Genomic DNA, 14,722 nt, shown 5'->3' on the forward strand with positions numbered 1-14,722 from the left:
CTGCCTATTTCACAATGTTGTTTCAAATAGAATAATATAGCCAATAAAGCCACCGTACAAACTATACAAACAAAAGAGAGGTAGCACTGTAGCTTGAAATGTAAGATAAGAAGTCTTTGGAAATGTATGCCTGATCAGAGTTTAGCCTCTCTAGTTTGTCTCAAACTAGAGCACTACTTGGCGTATTTAGTTCCAAATGCTTTAAGACTATATAGAAAAAAAAAATCAATATATGAGAAAGGAGACAACTTATGGTGTTTTTACAGTGCATTTCTGCAACAGCACCAGAGCAAAGCTCTGCCATCATTATGCCTTTAGTCTTCCTTATTCAAGGTTTATGCAGAAAATCTGACATTAAATTTAATACTTCTGGATACCTTTTCAAGACCGTCTTCATACATTTTAAGACCCTATTGGATCTTCAATTTTCTACCTGTTACGTTGCAACACAGCTGTGTATGTTTTGTGTTGATTTTGAGATAAAAATGTGACAACATAGCAAAGAAAATGTTGGTGGTATTTATTATCAAATTCAAATCAAGCTTTCTTGGAGCAGTCTGCTTAATTAGACTTTAATAAAAAAGTGGCCTAAGTGGTCAACTTAAGCCTTTAATTGCCTAAGTGGCAGGCAATTAAAGGCCTAACTTTTAAATACTTTTTAAAAGCCTTAATTTTTGCTAAATTGATTGACCAACTTTTAATTCTTTTGAAGACCCAGCAGAGATCATATTATTGATTTCACAATGGTGGGATATTCTGAGTCTTCATCTGAAAATTCACGCTGCATTGCTCCAAATACAGGGTATGTTGGTGCTGCTGATCCTGTTATCTTCCCTGCAACACCTTTAATTCTACTTCCAATGCCTGCCCAGAGGAGAGATCACTTCTTCCCCTTTTATGCCTTTGTGATATTAATACTGAAGGCAAAACATCACAGGGGTGTAAATATGACACCTTGAAATGACAGTGTGAGTCAACCTGTAACTTATGTTGGAATAAAACACTGGAAGACAGGCAAATAAAAACGCTTTAAGTGAATTTTAAAAGAAAATGGAAACAAGAATAGCATGCATAAAAGACAGGTGGTGAATGCCAAAATGAATGGTTTTTTTGTGGAAGTTAATTACAGAGAAAATCACAAGGCTTTTAATTTCCTCTAGTATTCTTGTGGTCACTTTACAAAATAGTGGGAGTAAAACAAGCAAAACCACGAGGGTGAGGAACAGAAGAGAGAGGATATTTATCCTTTCAAATCTGATTTTGACTATAATTACCAACATAATAGACTCTTAGCCTGGTTTTCTCTGCCATTCTTTCCCCGCAGCATAATTTCACAGCATCTGCGTCACTATTCTTTGTCATCATGTTCATCTTTTCTCTTCATCTGAGTTGTACTCTGCTTTACTCCCTCGTTACTTACTTTGACTTTGTCTACACAGGAAGCAGAGCGTGTCACTTCATGTCAGACACAAAAAAGGGCTTAAATCTGGGTCACACAAATGTTTTGATTTACATGTTCTCATACAATAGTTAAATAGAGGAAGGACTTGAATCTTTTTAAATCTGAAAGCTCTTACCTTGGTTTGAAAAGGGGACTTGAAGGGTTCAGCTGTGTCAGGTGCATCTATTAACGTCAGAAGAGGAGGCCATGAGTGGGTCATTTCCTGTGGAGTAAAAGAGAAAACTTTTGCTTTATTGGGTAGTAAAGAAGGTGCATGTACAGAGGCTACAGTCCTCGTTAAACTAGGCTCTACTCCTAATCTGGACCCTTATTGGTGCATGTCATTCCCCACTCTCTCTCCCCCAATTTCCTATATTTCTTGTGATTAGAGTGAATTAATGACACAGTTCTGACAGTCCTGAGCTGGAAGCACACATGATCTCATCCCTTTGAAATAGCTGCTGCCCTTTATTAGAGCCTTCTTCTGTTTATTCAGCATAGATAGCAGCCATAGTTAGATTTAATCCTAATCCACTTGCATGTTGTTTTGTTTATGTGATTACAGGGTCTAACACACTTGGCACTGCTCTTCACAGACCTTTATCCACTATAGATTGTGTAGTGGCTGAACATACCTTCCAGCAGAGAATGGACATTCAGTTACGAAACTGAAAACACTTGGACCTTGGAAATCAAATTTCCACACATTATTATTATAAATGCGAATGTATGACTGGGAAGTTTGGATAAAAAGGCAGTGTTTCATTAAAGCTACTGGGAGGCAATGAAAGAAAGATAACCAACAGGGTAAGAAAAAACTCAGTTATTATTCTATTTGATTGGTGAATTGTTCCGTTTTCAATCATATTAAGTTAAGTGCATGATATTTAAAATTTAGCATTGAATTGACTACGTTAAGTCAAAATGATTATAACTACTTAATAGGTTTTTTTTAGTTACGTACTTCCGACAGATTTCGAAGCCCTATTAAATGCCCTCCTTTCCTCCACCCCTGGACCCCATTACGATGTGGCTCCACTGGACATTTTGACCTGCCTTTCCTGCTTAAGTCTGATACTGAAACACAGTTTTTTCAACTAAATATGCACACCATGAGGTGTGTCACTAGACAGGGAGCCACTGTTTTTGTTTCATAGAAGAATTTTATAAATGAGGGAGAAAAGCTGTTAAAAGTTGCTTTTCTCCCTCATGTGAAATCCATCAGTTAAACAGAAATGGTGGTTTGTTATTTAGCAAATGCACATTATTGGAGGCAGTTTTGTTGACCAGAGTCCTATTAATTTTTTTCTAGTGAGCAAAAAAGGTGGGCAGGCCTGAGTAGCACCTTGCTATACATGATCTTTTGTCTTGATCGAGAGTCCCCTGGTGGTGGGGTTTACAGGTTCAAACAGCAGGTTCAAGTCTGTCCATTATCCTCCAGCTCTTTAAAGACTGAGTATGGTTTAAGTGATTGTTTTGATGTGACTATTTAGCCTATTTACAATTAGATTTTATATTTCAAAATTTAATCTGATCTAAGAAAAATGGAAACATTAAAACAGTTGAAAAATGTCTTAATATTGCAGTTTTTGCTTGTAAGACACAAAAAACAAGGTCAGATGTCTCATACTGGCATGTAAAGTGTTGTAATCTTCAACAGAAAAAGCAGCAAAGGATCATGGGATGTGGCTGGGGAAAATCAGAAAAACAACTGAAGAAATGCGACAGAGGTGTGAGCTTTAGCACAATCATTTTACTTATAAGTAAACCTTTCAGTATAGAAAAATCAACTCCTTGTCGCAATTATTCACAAACACTGCTTTTTTTGTCTTTTTTAGTGAGCATCTCAGTTCCAGGTAAATATGTGTTTAATTCCATATTTGACTATTGTGTTTCAAATATGTGTTAAATAAAATCTCAGCTATGCTGTTTGATAACTAATGTTACATGCCCTCATTGAAGCTGCCATTGGTAAGTGTTCAAGTCGCTGATATAGGAAAAGAAAATTTGGTGTTATGAAAGGAAGATTACCACAGTGTATTTATGAATAACTGTCCCTAAACTTGCAGCCATCAGAGCAGCTCTGCTTATCCAGCGCTGGTACCGTCAGTATGTGGCCCGACTAGAAATGAGACGCAGGTGCACTTGGAATATCTTCCAATCTATTGAATATGCAGGAGAGCAAGACCAGATCAAGGTGAGTCTCTACACTTAATTGAGATAACCCTAAGTTCTCTCTCTTGTGGGTTCTAGTTACTCCATCTTCCTTCTACAGTCCAAAGATATGCTTGTTTGGTTCATTGGTGCCTTTTAACTGCATCTCACCGTGAGCCCTAATGATGACTTCTGAGTTTTTTCTCAAACTGTGTTTTTTTGGTTTGTCTGTTCACATTACTTTTTAAAATTTGGCCTCCCTTCACTCAAATGGATTCACATTAAAAAGCGGCCGAAGTCTGATTTCCAAAGATCTGATTTCAGTGTTACTTGTGATGCTCAAACTGTCATGAGACAACCAGATCTGTCAAACAGAAAACACTAAATTGCCCGTAGTTGTGAGTGGGAGTGCCTGTCAGTCTCGACGTGTCAGCCCTGTGATTGGCTGGTGACCAGACCAGAGTGTACCCCTCTAATCGGCCAACGTCAGCTGGGAACTTGCACCAAACTAGGGGTGGACTGATTATTGACCTGGCCGTTTAGGCTGATTTTTGGCTTTTGGTCAATTATCAGTATCGGCACTTTATTTTACTTACTGATAATCAATCAAATTGATTTACCAAAAATTGAGCTAATTTGTTTTCACTGCAAAGTGTGTCGTCCTCTCTGGCTTTATTTTCACTCTCCACGGCCTCACCAGATACCCCGTATGCAACACAGTCTGATTGGTTAGTTGTCACATGACTACTAGCAAATTAACACTTAAGCTTTGGTGCTACTGGCATCACTTCCTGTTTTCCTGCTGCTACTGTAATGCTCTGTGCCATTATTCATGCAGATAGACCTTGGGCTGAATTGTTTATCTTTAATTGTTTGATCATGCACTTTTACTTTTGTCACATTAAGTACAATTTGTACATCATAATAAAATCATTTAGCTGCATGTATGGTAAATGAAATTTTCCTTTTTTTTACTACAGCTTTACAATTTCTTTGGTTACCTGATGGACCACTTCATCCCAGCCAGTAGTGAAAGTAAGCATGACTCTCTACTCTCATCTGAACATGGATTTTTTAGATTAAAAACATTGAGTTCTTAAGTAACTGCTGTGAAAAATACTGCCTACCTGTACCCCAGTAATCAATCTCTTTTCTTCCATTCTGCCCTCTAATGCAGGAAACCTAATCGCTCACATCTTTCATAAGGATGAAATCTGTCATGATACAGAATGGGAGACTTACTTTTGCTACAAGAGCATCCAGCTACCTGACAGCTACACCGGCCCTCACCTCACCTTCCCAATAACCTTCAGTGGGGTGTCAAAACTGGTGGAGGCCTTCAAGCACAAACAAGTAACTACAAGCTGATATCCAAAGCCCATACAAGTAATTAATGGTTGCCTTTTCCTTCATCACTGCGTATATTTCTTGTCTTGTTTTCCCAGTAGCAGCTCCATGCTCGATATGTTCTGCAGCTTTTTGGAGAGGCTTGGAGACTTTTAAGAATTCTCCCAAATATCAATCATGTCTCTGCCTGCCACAACAAGGAAATCACCATATGTGGTACAGAACAGCAAGCCCTTCTTGGACACGTTTTGCATCTGGCAAATTTTCTTTAATAACCTTGGACATGTACTAAGATACCATTTCCTTTTTTTCATCCCTTCTTAGGAGATTTACACGGACAACTTGAAGATCTGCTGCTGATATTCTATAAGGTATTTACAACATGCAAACCATCACAACTTAAATAATAACATGCTCCTTAAGATGGAAACTTTTAATTCAACCTGTGCAGATGTAGCCGCCTACAAATGGCTGAGAAATGTTAATATGAATGGAGATGCTCAGACACGATGCTTCCATTCAGGCAGCTTCAGCGAGAACTGAATTACAATTTAAAATATTTACATAGTTACAAAGTTTCCTTTGGTTTGAAGCATTTGCATTTCCTTCATCACTGGATTGTTCACAAAAGGTACTCACTAATTTAGTTTCACTTTACTTTTACAAGCAAATAAAACAGGTAAATAAACAATCTTTGTTAAACAGCTATTTTATGTTTTTCTTACATTTTCATACTTCTTGTTATTATATTCTTGTTTTTATTTAAGAACTAAAACATAAATTCTCTGTACACAAAACAAACAGTAAATATAACCATAAAACACATCTAAAACCGTCTCTTTCTCGGTCTTGGGGCATTTCTTATTTGGCGGCATGTTCCACACACACACATACTGAATTGTAGCAACACTGACCTCTTGTGGCGCTATTTTAACTGCAGGCAGAACAAACCGAACTAGCTTAAACAGTCTCAAATTACAGTCATAAGATGTAAATAAATCAACCAAAACACTCAGACTTTAGTTGAAAATACTTAAAAATGCAACATAGAAACTTTACAAACGTTTTTCTAGGATAAAAACAAAGAAAAAGTCAGTTATTACCTGAGAAAGGATCATACGAGTAAAGATGCTCAGACAGATTAATCCATTCAGGTTTTAGAATGAGTCATCATGGCCGAGAGCTCCCCTTCCGACCTGAGCAGGCATGACTAATCAATCACAGGCAGCATTTCTCAGAATAGGCTTAGCAGGTAGAACACAGAAAAACAATTCTTGACAGGAAAATCCTTACGTGTTGAGTACTTTCAACCAAAAAAAGGGTTTTAAAGTGTTTAAAACTTTTTAGAAGGATTCTATTTCTTTACACTTAAGTCGGTTGAACCATTTTAAACCTTACATGAATTTTAACAGTTGCTTTTATGACCCTTCTAACAATATAACTGCATTTCTATGTCACTACAGCTGTTTTAATCACTTTTTTTATTTTTAACTGACTGCATTTTAAAATAAAATTCACTCTGTCACACAGAATGGTTTACCATCCCCTGAGAAACCGTACGTCTTTAATGGAGATTTTGTCGATCGTGGTAAAAGCTCCTTGGAGATTCTGCTCATTCTGTTTGGGTTCTTGCTTGTTTATCCCAACAATGTCCATCTAAACAGAGGGAACCATGAGGACCACATTGTTAACCTCAGGTATGCGGAGTGAGCTCATAGTGAGCATTATACTTTTTATTTTCTTAGTTTAATTCACTAACAGCTGATGTATAAATATATATATATACCAATGAGGTTTTTGATTGTTCTTTTCAGATATGGCTTCACTAAAGAAGTCTTAGGCAAATACCGGGTAGGTCTTGAACCATCATATTTTGCTGCTAGCAGCCAAACTCTAAAAAGAAAAAAAATGCTTGATTAAAGGTGTCCATTAAAACAGCTCAGGATAAATTTCAGAGTTGAAATATGCAAGCTGATATTCTGAATATATTATATTCCATCCTTCCATCCATTTTTTTATACTGCTTATGCCAATGGGGGGTCGCAGGGGACTGGAGGCTATCCCAGCTGTTATTGGTTGAGAGGTGGGTACACCCTGGACTGGTCCTCAGCCAATCAGGGCTGATATATAGAGACCAGGCATGTTCACACTCACACCTACGGCCAATAAAGGGTGATCAGTTAACCTAACGAGCATGTCTTTGGTGGTGGGATACATCCTCTGTGGGTTATGAGTGTCTCTACAAAGTTTCATGGATATTAGAGCAAAAGTTTCTACTTGTTCCAGTGTCATTCCCCAATAGTGTTAGATAACAAAATCATGTTTTTATTGATTTGTCTTACTGCAGCGAAGTCCCCGTCAGCTTGATTTGTTTGCAGGTGCATGGCAAGAAGATCCTTAAACTTCTCCAGAAGATTTTCAGCGCGCTGCCTCTGGCCACAATAATTGACCAAAAGGTGCTGATTGTCCATGGTGGGATCTCTCATATGACAGACCTTAAAGCTGTAGCCAAGCTGGACAGACACAAAGTAAGAGAGACCCTGAGCACAAATAACACAAGTGTACTTTAAGTGTATTTTACAAACATTAATTCTTAAAATATTACCCTGATCATGACAATACATGACATGTATTTTGATATTTTAAACTGTGTCCAGTACGTCTCAGCTCTAAGGCCTCCTAAGCAGATCAACCATGGAGTTCATGGCACAAAGACTGGGGAGGTCAGGCCAACGGATGGCCGGCGACGAGTTTGTTCTCTGACTTACCATGGTTCCTCTCCAGCTCAAAAGCATGACCTTCCACGGCACTCCCTTGACTTTTCAACGACAGGCCGTCATTTCGACTGTGAACTGGAAGAGGAGCTGAAAAGGAGGCGCAGATTGGCGGGATTTGGCCAGTCCTATGGAGAACTGAAGAAGAGTGAATCAGGGTCAGATATGGAGACTGGTGAAGCAGCAGACACAGATGAGCATGAGTGGAAACAAGTAAGTAATAGGAAGAACTGCTTATAAATTCTCACAATTTTATTAAAGTCAGGTAAAGTGTTACATAGATGTATTTATTCGGCCAGATAGTGGACATGTTGTGGAGTGACCCAATGCCTCAAAGTGGCTGCATTCCCAATGAGGTGCGAGGCGGAGGCTGCTACTGGGGACCAGATGTCACTGAGGAAGTTCTGGGAAGACACGACCTCCACCTGCTCATCCGCTCACATGAGTGCAAACAGGAAGGCTATGAGTTCTGCCACGACGGCAAGGTAAGAATGAAGAAGATGGTGTAGCTTGTATGACTGTACTGTATCCATATGGACGATACATCATCATCTTCTCACACTGAACACAAGTGAAAGCAAAGAAGTTCATTAACTCGTGTATTACTTTTCATAATAATTCCATTGGGCACTCCCTATCTACAGCTGCTGATATGATGAAGAACACTTCTGAGAACAGCCTTTCAACAATGACCTTCTGCGGCTTACCCTCCTTGTGAAGGGTGCTGATGATTGTCTTCTGGACAATAGTAGAGTCAGCAGTCTTTCCCATGATTGCAGTTGTGTGTACCCAGCTATAGTGAGAGAATAACGGCTCAGGAAATCTTTCCAAATCAGACTTTTCCACATTATTCTAATATTTTGAGATAGTGGATTTTTGATCTTCTTAAGCTGAAAGCCATACTAATCAAGAATATCAAAAGACTTACAGGGGACATAATATGCAAAAATCACTTTTTCAGGGTTTTCTAACAGAATATGTGCCCCTGTCCACAATTCTTCCAGAAAGTGTGTGCTAAAACAAGTCGTTCTCAGTTTTTTCCCTCATGATGTCATGTGGGGAGTTAGCACCGCATCCAGGTTCGAACTGTCTGAACTAAATCACAGGAAAAAAGGAACTTTTACGTGATATGATAATTATTTGAGGTGCACCTGTGTAGGTAAGATTGTAGATGCCTGCCAAAAACATAACAAGTGGTAGGGGCTTGTATTTTGTGACTCTGCCAGTTTTCTATTAATGTTAACGTCCATGCCTCTAAAAAATTTGTCTTTACATATGAAGTACAAATATGGAGATTTAAGAGGGTTTTGTGGGCCTCAGCATTCTCAAGCTTGGGAAAGGCTGGTCTGGTTTGGATCTTTTCCAGGGCTCTTGTATGAAATTGGGAAGGGGTGGACATTTGAAATAACAGATAAAAAAGGATGATGGCAGCGGTGCAAGTTATTCCTGCAAGGAACCATTGTGACGAATCCTCAGTTATAAAGTCTCCCAGCAATTAATAATTAATGGATATGCTACAGTAAGTGGGTCTAGTGCTAACTGTTCTTTGTTGCATCCAGGTGCTGACTATATTTTCAGCTTCTAATTACTATGAGATGGGCAGCAACAGAGGAGCCTACATCCGAATGGGCCCTGATCTGGTCCCCCACTTCTTCCAGTATCAGGCCAGCAGGACAAATAGAGAGCTCACCCTGAGACAAAGGTCAGCAGCTCAAATTGAGAAGAACATGAGACTAGATAGAATTCAATGTAATGTGCAGAGTAAATATAATAGAAGCATGGGATTACTGGGTTACAAAAGGCTGGGCCGCAACTTGCTTTAAAAATCATCACTGAAAGTATGATGTCACACTCAAAGCAACATCGTTTTTCCTTTCCTGTGCTTCATTAGTATCGGGTGGACAGAGAGATCAGCCCTGCAAGCTCTACGGAAACAACTGTTTGTACATAAGTCAGTTCTCATAAGTGCCTACCAGGAATTTGATCCAAAAAACACAGGTAAACACAAAAACTGCTGAGAATTTAAGCCTTAAAGGTTCAGAGGAAAAAAACCTGGTTTATCTTGATTGACTGCCAGCATTTAAATGCTTCCACATCCTCACAATATGTAAGGTTGCGGTGACTTTGACCTCCAAAACACAGTTCATTCATCCTCAAGTCGTAGCGTAGGTTTTTGCCAAATTTCTCAAAAGTCCCTGTATGTTTCCTTGAAATACTATGCCCACATGTTTTGGGGTCACAATACCGTTAAGTCAGAATGGATAAGTTTGGAGAAGATCCTTAAAAACATTAATGAGATATTGTGTACACAATCTAAGAAAAGACATGAGGCCCAATGACCTTGGCCTTTGGCCTCCAAATTCTTATCAGTTTATCATTGAGTCAGGGTGGATATGTATGCAAAGTTTGCAGAAAATATCTAAAAGCGTTTTGGAGGTATTGAATTCACAAGCAATAGATGAACATAAGGCCAATGACCCTAATCTTTGACCTCCACAATCTGACTCCTGACCTTGATCCATGACCTCCAATATCTTATTAGTTCATCCTTGTGTTAGAGTGGACACAAGGATATATCTGGTTCTATCCACTGTCCTTTTCTGTCAATAAAAGTACACAAAGCCCAAAAATAAATCTTGAAAAAAGGGATTCTAGAGCTATCCAGTCACAAGCAAGGGGTGAACAAGAGGCACAACTGAGGAACTCTGAACTGAGGAACTCCAAAATCTAATGAGTTCAGCCTTGAAACAGAGGAGATTATCTGTAAAATTTGAAGAAAACACATGAATCCAATGAAAGTTTATCCATGGGTCAAAGTGGATACTTGTGAAAGTTTGAAAAAATCCCTGACAGCATTATTGAGGTACTAACCAGCAACAAATGAGCATGAGACCAATGATTCTGACTTCTAAAAAATGACTTTCAAAATTTTTAAAGTCAGCTTGAAAGTGGTTATTTATGCAAAATTTGATAAAAAAAAATACTTGAATATATTTCAGAGATATTGCATTCAAAATCAATGGATGAACATGAAACCAAATGACCTTGGTCCATGACCTCCAAAATCCCATTTTCTCCTCTCTGTCAGAGTGGATATGGAGACCATCCCTCAAAGCATCCCAGAGATATCCTGTTTAGAAGCAACAGAAGGACATGATGCCTGGCCTTTGAACTATGACCTCTAAAATCTTTTGAGATCGTCCTTGAGTCAGAGTGGATATTTATGCAAAGGTTGAAGACAATCCCTCACAATGTTCTGGAAAAATTTCTCTTTCACAGGAATGGCTCAGACAAATGGACAGACAACCTGTAAACACTATACTTTCACATGTGGCTATCATTGGTGCAGAGGTATAAAAATGCTGATAAGAAAAATTTAGTTTTCATACTTATGATCTTATTTGCTTTTGTAGCTCTTGAAAAGGCATTATAATTCATTAAACTCTAAAAAACATTCATTGAACTCTATTTCATAGCAAAAAAAAATCCAGAATAACAGAATAACACTCATTAATCACTCACCAGTGGTAGTGCATGAGGCTGAAAATACTATTTAATAAAAAACAACATAACCATCTGTTTCTGTCTGTATCTCAGGGGTCATTTCTCTGAGTCACTGGGCCAGTGCCACTGAGGGAGTACTGAATCTGGGTCTGCCTTGGAGGGTGCTGCGCCCACAGCTTGTCAGCAGCGCCCAGTGTGGCATGGTGGACTACCAGCAGTGGATAAGGGAGCTCTCCATTACTGAACCCAAACTAGAGGTTAGACTTATACAACTGATAGACCATGTGGCATTTCTGGCAGTCAGAGCTGTAAAATATTTATCAATTTGTATCTTCCCTCACAGATCTGTGATGACAGCATCCTGGAGACAATGTACAAGAACCACTCCAACTTGGAAACTATATTCCGGATAATAGACACAGATCACTCAGGTGAATAAGCAGCACAGTCAGGATTTCAGGAATGTAGGTGCTGTTTTCACTGCTAGACTCCTGAATATTTATAGAAAACTTCACACAAACGACCCCCTAAGTGTCCCTGAATTGCTTGTTTATGCAGGCATCTCACAGCAGAAAACTTTCCAAATGAAGGGTGAGTTGAATGAATGACGTCATACCCGCCAGTCGCTCATGTTGAATCTTTCTGCATATGACTGCTGCATTCATATATCAGATTGCCTCAACTTTAAACTGGAAGTTTATTAAGGGGCTTTGAATTTGTCTGAGGATACACCAGGAAGTATTCAGGAAAACTGAGTGGGAAGGGATGGTTGCTTTTGCATCCTGTGTTTGGTATAGAGATGTGTCAGTCGCAAACGAGCCAGCTCTATGTGTTGGATCTTTAGGGTTAACGATGGGAGCCGACACACTGCCGTCTACTGCCAAGAGCCGTCTACCCCTCATAAATTCCTTTTAAATAAGGACTGGTAGCAGGCTGTGTAACATAGCTTTTATACAAAACATCAGTAATGGACATTCTTTGAGTTTTATGGTTTATTTTTTGTCCCCATGCTCCATTTATAGTCTGATTTATTTGGGAAATATTTAGATCAAGTGTTATGTATTTTATTATCATTTATATTTGAATGGAAAACAGAAGACTACTCGCACTCTTTTGTGTTTAATGTAAAATAACCAGACAGCATTCAACACAATAAAAGATTATAGAATTGGTGCTTGATTGTCTAAAGTTATATCAATCATGGGTCAAAAAATGCTTAATTTTTCTGATTTATTAAAAGCCTACCTACTGAGAATCCCAACTCCCCCCTTGTTTGACAGGGAGTCTCATTGTGAGGAGCATGCATAAACATGAAACTTTCCCAGATTTAAGGCACAGATTGCCTTAAGAATAAAGTCACTTCCTTTATTTGATGAAGATAGGTATTATATGTAGATTTTTGGAAGTGTTCAGCTTTATCCTCGTCATCATTTTTTCTCCTTTCAAAGGTTTGATCTCTTTTGAGGAGTTCCGTCAGACCTGGAAACTTCTGAGTTCCCACCTCAAGACAGAGATCAGCGATGAGGCCATCGCAGACCTGGCCCAGAGCATCGACTTCAACAAAGACGGGAGCATTGATATCAACGAGTTCATGGAGGCTTTTCGACTGGTGGAGCTCTCTGCACAAACATAAGAGAAAGGACTAAGATTGAAGAGACAAACAGAATATCTGTATTTAAATATACTGGGCAATCTTGTTGACCCATGAGCTTCTGTGGAATTCAAATGTTTATTTACCTCCAATCCATATTTTCAGCAATGTGCAACCAAGACTTTTCTACAACAATTAGGCAAAAATGATTACAGGTCTTACAAAGTCTAACAAGCAAGTTTGTAACGTTTTTTTACTTGTAATATTTTACTTTTGAATTTCAGTTTTAATTTGTTTCTAAATGTTTGTTTGATAGTTCAGTGTAGTTTCTTATGCTTTGTTCAGTTCAGTTTAAGAAACAAGGCTTGTTTTTGTAATATGGAGAACCTTTCAGGTGCTCTCTCTCTTCTCTCTTCAACACTAAACTCATCAAACCATGTTTTTATACTTCTTGCTTTGTGCACTGGGGCATAGTCATGTATTAAGATTGTATTGAGCATTAAGATTGCCCTTCACTGGGGCCTCAGCCCAAACCCTGAAATACAGCCCAGTACTATATAGTCAGACAGGTAACATTTTCCCAGCATCTGTGAAATACAGACTCACCCATCTGATTGCCAAACAGAAAAGCATGATGTGTCACTCCACAGAGCATTTTACGATGCTTAAAACCACTCCATCCAATGCTTGGCATTGGACTTGGTGATGTGAGGCAGCTGCTTAGCCATGTAACCCATCCCATGAAGCTCCCACTGCACACTTTAATGCCAGTGGAAGTTCAGAACACTTCAGCTATGGAATCATCAGAGTGTTTGCAACTTTTATGCACCATGCACCTTAGAGGCAATCAACCCTGCTCTGATTTTGCATGGTCTTTCACTCTCTGGCTGAGTTGCTGTTGTTCCTAAATGTTTCCACTTTCTAATGATATCACTCACAGTTGACTGTGGACCACCCGTCTTATTACAGAGGCAGCATCCATCACAGGACTGAAGTCACTGGGCTCTTCAAATGTTTGCAATTCGACTGCATGGTTAGATGTTTAGTTTTATACACCTGTGACAACAGGTCTGACTGAAACATCTGAATTCAATGACAAACAGGTGTGGCCAATTACTTTTGTCCATATATGTATGTGACACTATCTATTGAATGGTACAGATTTTGTGCAGGTGATAGCTTGCATTTCTTGAAGGATTTATTCCTCTCCTAAGGAGGACATTAAGAAAAGCTATGAACATCCCTTGATGGGTGCTGGATCCAAAATGAACACGCATAAAGAAACACAAAGATCATCACACTAGGAAGCTCCTGTTAAAGGATTTATTAAGCAGCAAGTGGTGTTTCTAAGTGCTCTTCCTTAGACTTGGAAATGTATTTGTGAGTAACCAATCATACTCTTGGGAAATGAGGTGTCTATGCTCCCTGAGGGGATTTAATCCCTCTCTATCAGTTCAGCTGTCAATCATCTGTTTAATCCTGTGAGGTGGTGAATCCAGGGCATTAATCCTATAAACTCAAGCCCTTTTTTGATGAGATGTAAGAGAGGTCTTTACTGAGCATTAACACAGAGATGTCCAGTAAAGTCAACCAAATGATGCCCATCTGCAGTACATCCCATCTTGAGTGGAAAAATGGTAAAGTGAGACGGGTTTACAAAAAAAAAGCAATGAAAAAACATCCTGACTTGTGGTAATGCATGCAAGAGAATCGATGTAGCATTCCTTTTTTTCATCCAAGATGCCCTGTTGGTGTTAGAGGAAAAATCCTTCAAACATCAAAGTGAGTAGGATACATCCTCTGTGGAGACTTTGTTTAGACAAATGTCTATACCTACCTTGACTTCTCTAAACTTAATCTAACTAATCCGAATTTATTCTAAGATATCTGTGCAACATGTACAACACAGAA

At 38.8% G+C, this 14,722-nt stretch overlaps 1 protein-coding gene across 1 annotated transcript; it reads left to right on the forward strand.

Moving 5' to 3' along the window:
* Positions 1–3,381: 3,381 nt before the first annotated feature.
* Positions 3,382–13,250, forward strand: LOC121525250 (serine/threonine-protein phosphatase with EF-hands 2-like). The gene is made up of 16 exons (XM_041811135.1): positions 3,382–3,412; positions 3,511–3,638; positions 4,576–4,630; positions 4,773–4,948; positions 5,044–5,158; positions 5,267–5,313; positions 6,473–6,639; positions 6,757–6,793; positions 7,321–7,470; positions 7,600–7,929; positions 8,016–8,201; positions 9,276–9,418; positions 9,608–9,714; positions 11,314–11,477; positions 11,564–11,651; positions 12,669–13,250. Exons 1-16 carry the CDS (start codon positions 3,382–3,384, stop codon positions 12,851–12,853), a joined length of 2,109 nt encoding a protein of 702 aa, XP_041667069.1. The 3' UTR covers positions 12,854–13,250.
* Positions 13,251–14,722: the final 1,472 nt, after the last annotated feature.

The sequence above is a fragment of the Cheilinus undulatus genome, linkage group 17, assembly GCF_018320785.1.
Source record: "Cheilinus undulatus linkage group 17, ASM1832078v1, whole genome shotgun sequence".
In the NCBI taxonomy this organism is placed as follows: domain Eukaryota; kingdom Metazoa; phylum Chordata; class Actinopteri; order Labriformes; family Labridae; genus Cheilinus; species Cheilinus undulatus.

What these genes read in the sequence shown, in the direction of transcription:
- LOC121525250 (XM_041811135.1), top strand. Translation starts at nt 3,382, where the DNA reads ATGTTACATGCCCTCATTGAAGCTGCCATTG. An exon ending in CATCCCAGCCAGTAGTGAAA is followed by an intron (nt 4,631 to 4,772) that starts GTAAGCATGACT and finishes CCTCTAATGCAG; the next exon opens with GAAACCTAATCGCTCACATC. An exon ending in ATTTGATCCAAAAAACACAG is followed by an intron (nt 9,715 to 11,313) that starts GTAAACACAAAA and finishes TCTGTATCTCAG; the next exon opens with GGGTCATTTCTCTGAGTCAC.